The sequence below is a fragment of the Prosopis cineraria genome, unplaced genomic scaffold, assembly GCF_029017545.1.
Source record: "Prosopis cineraria cultivar Desert tree isolate PC_DT_omini unplaced genomic scaffold, ASM2901754v1 PC1, whole genome shotgun sequence".
Taxonomy (NCBI): Eukaryota; Viridiplantae; Streptophyta; class Magnoliopsida; order Fabales; family Fabaceae; genus Prosopis; species Prosopis cineraria.
In genome coordinates, this window is record NW_026555332.1 from 21,215,170 (window position 1) to 21,218,535 (window position 3,366).

At 29.1% G+C, this 3,366-nt stretch overlaps 1 protein-coding gene across 1 annotated transcript; it reads right to left on the reverse strand.

The window, feature by feature from the left end:
- Positions 1–892: 892 nt before the first annotated feature.
- Positions 893–2,342, reverse strand: LOC129285645 (heavy metal-associated isoprenylated plant protein 39-like). Its single transcript, XM_054921410.1, has 3 exons — positions 2,226–2,342; positions 2,025–2,100; positions 893–1,473 (listed from the first exon to the last, which is right to left on the reverse strand). The coding sequence occupies exons 1-3, from the start codon at positions 2,229–2,231 to the stop codon at positions 1,139–1,141; spliced, it is 417 nt and encodes a 138-aa protein (XP_054777385.1). The 5' UTR covers positions 2,232–2,342; the 3' UTR covers positions 893–1,138.
- Positions 2,343–3,366: the final 1,024 nt, after the last annotated feature.

A 3,366-nucleotide genomic window follows, 5' to 3' on the forward strand; every position in this document is an offset into this window, starting at 1 on the left:
ATACGTCGTTATTGTTTATAGTAAATACTATATTTATTGATTTCACAAACAAAAAAATCTATCTAGTATATATATATTTATCAACAGCGTTGCTCTTGCTCCCATCACAAAATAACGCAACATTAAATCCATATTTGAATGGCGGCTATATAGCTAGTTTTATTGTTCACGGCTCTTCTACAATAATTTTGCTTCTATCGTCTATAAACCCCAATCGCTGTCTGTCGTACTCTGTTTTTTAAATAAAAAAATAAATAAAAGAATCTGTGGTCTCTTTTTTGACATTTTTCTTTTACAATGAACTAGTTAAATTAAAATACAGCCACATATTTGTGGTGTAGTTTTTTTTATTATATACAATGATCCTCCAACTAAAACAATTATATTCAAGTCAATATCCGAAATTAAATATAGGCATTTCTCAACAAATTTGTCGTGTAATTCTAACAAACACACATCAATAGAAGAATAATAGTGGTTGTTGCAATTCAACAATCTAACAAATCAAGCTTTTAAAAATTAAAATTAATCTTTTAATTCTTCAACTTTTATTTTACTTACAACTCAATTTATTTATTATAATTATATATAATTTAATTCCGCAATTTTTAACTTATGTATAATTTAATTTTTATTTTTTAAATTTTTCTTTAAAGAAATTACATTACTATGAAGTGATGCATGATTCAACTGGTTGAAAAAATTTATTCTAAAATCTTAAATTTTTGAATTTTTAAAAATATAGAGTCACATTATCAAAATATCATGAGGCCATTGTTAGCAATAACGATATCACAGAATTGCAATTGTAATTAGTTTGAGCGGAAAATAGTAAGAGATGGAATTTTAAAAATAAAAATAAAAATACCAAGAGTGTCTCCGGGTGCAAAAATTGAAAGTGGGAAGAAATAATAATTTATAATTACTAACCGCTCATGGACAAATATTACATAATTTAAACAAAACTTAATCCTTCACAAGGCTGCGAAAGAGTAATACTGTACATCTACAGCAGACTCCTCTGTTTCCAAAATCCAGCTTCTCATTCTCATCAACAAGCATTCACTTGTTAAATTCCCACTTATTGTTCTGCATCAAACTGACTCAAACATGTATATAATTAAATTAGTTAATTAATTTAGCAGATAACACAAGCATTAGGATCTTCTTCCACACTCCGAACAGGATAATAAGAAGGATATTGATAGCAGTATTGTGCTTTCATCTGATTATGATAGTTCTGATACGCCTTAAGAAGATCGGCCATTTGCTCCTTCTCGTCTTTCTTCTTCTGTTCTGGTTCTGGTTTCTTCTCTTCTTTCTTTTCTTCCTTCTTCTCTTCTTTCGCTGGCCCCACTGAGACTATCTCTGTGTGGCAGAGTTTCCTCAGCTTTCCCACGATGCTCACTGGGTCTATGTCCCCTGTTAGAGTTAATTTCTTATCTTTCATGTCCACTGACACAGATTCAACCCCTGCAACAACAATAAACCATCAAAAATTCATTATTAATTATTATTGATCTTCCAAATAAGGAAGAAGATGTCACACAAATTCCCAAAAAAAAAAAAAAGCTAATCATAAAAAGTTACTCTATTGGTGGGAAACTTCACAATTATAAGTTTCTATTTCACTTTGTGAGGGTGTGGAAACCAAAATATAAACCCATGATCAAATTATAATTAAATCGGTTATAAATAAAATATTTTATTAAATTAATTAATATTAACAGTTCACTGGGCTGCAAAGGAAGAGGTTATCTTAAAAGATTAACTTATTGGAGCTGTTAAATTAATGGATAAATATTTTGTTTATGAAAATTAAATATGATAATAAACAAAATGGATTAAGAGATACTTTTAATCCATAGAGTTTGTTATTATATTTTTTCTTAAATTAAAAGAATTCAGAAAAATAAAGTTAGTCTATTGTAAGTTAATCTTTTAAATTAAACGATTAACTTATTTCTTCTCTACAGAACATGATGGATTAAGATGATCAGAATAGGTGAGATTTCGTTGATTACCTGGAAGCCCAGACACAGCCTTCATGGCTTTCTTCTTTATTGAGTCGTCGTGTAGTTCTACCTTGAGAATCACTTTCTGTGGATAGACAGAGAGAGAAAGGAAGTTGAATCAGAAAAATCTTGAGATTAAATATGAAGGAGATAAGTAAGAGATCGAGAGAGGAATTGAAGTAGGGGTGATGAGGGGGAGCAAATTCTCACCTTCATGATGATGTTGAACTTGTGAAGATCATTAATGGCGGATTTAGAGAGAGAGAGAGAGAGAGAGAGAGAGAGAGAGATGCAGAATTGGAGCGATGAGGTCAGGATATGGTTGAAGGCATTTATAGTGGAAAAACGTGAGAGGTGAAAGAAGGGGAGAGGAAGATGCAAGGTCAAGACAAGTCAAGTCCCCATCTTGTGGTCCACGGTCAGCAATACGCGGTCGTATTAGACTTTAAAGCTTTTCTTTTTAATATCTTCGGCGTCCAACTTGGAAGGGAGAAAAGTAATACAGACACTTACTATGCTGCTTGTAATAATCATCATAGAAAAACTATATTTTTTCCCACTATAATTTTGATGTAACTGTTATTTTCAGATTTAAAAACGTATTAAATACTTTATTTTTTATTTTACTCTTTATTAATATATACTCATTAATGGATAAATAGTAGTAATTATTCAAAAAAATATTAGAGATATTTAAGGAAAGTAGAAATTGATTTTACAAAAATCTAGATTATTTAATGATTTATCTATGTGAAAAATGTTTTTGTGACATTTTAGAGTAAAATTTTACAAATATGGCCATAACAGGGTGACGTGGATAATGAGTTGGCCATTTGTATGATTAGTAATGTACACAGTGACTGCTCCTGTTAGTTGCCACCTTAATATTTTTTTATGGATGTATTTAAGTAAAATTATATAGCGAATCATACTTTTCTATTATTAGTCAATATTAACTCTTATAAAAATAGAATGATACTTAAAATTTATACTATACATGTTAATTTTTTATTAAATTCATTTGAAAAAGACATGTAAGTTATTATAAGATCAATTGTATAAAATTTTCTTTGAACTTTAATAGTGTTTTAAAATGGGGTTAACTTGCAAATCTACCAATAAAAAATTCTTTGAAGAGCTGCTAGCTTCCTTAACTTAAGTGTATATATATATATATATATAATGTAATTTTACCCATGAAATTTAAATATCATGAATTTTTGAATTTTACCCATAATAAAGGTCAAATGTTTGTTAAGTAAGAGTTGCGAAGCCTTCCTATAATGTTACATGTAAATGGGTACAAAAATATCCATAAAATAATATAGTATAGTGTAATTTTGTTCATTAA

Excerpts from the sequence above, each read along its gene's own strand:
- LOC129285645 (XM_054921410.1), bottom strand. Across the intron at positions 1,474-2,024 it reads GGCTGTGTCTGGGCTTCCAG|GGGTTGAATCTGTGTCAGTG; the intron begins GTAATCAACGAA and ends TTGTTGTTGCAG.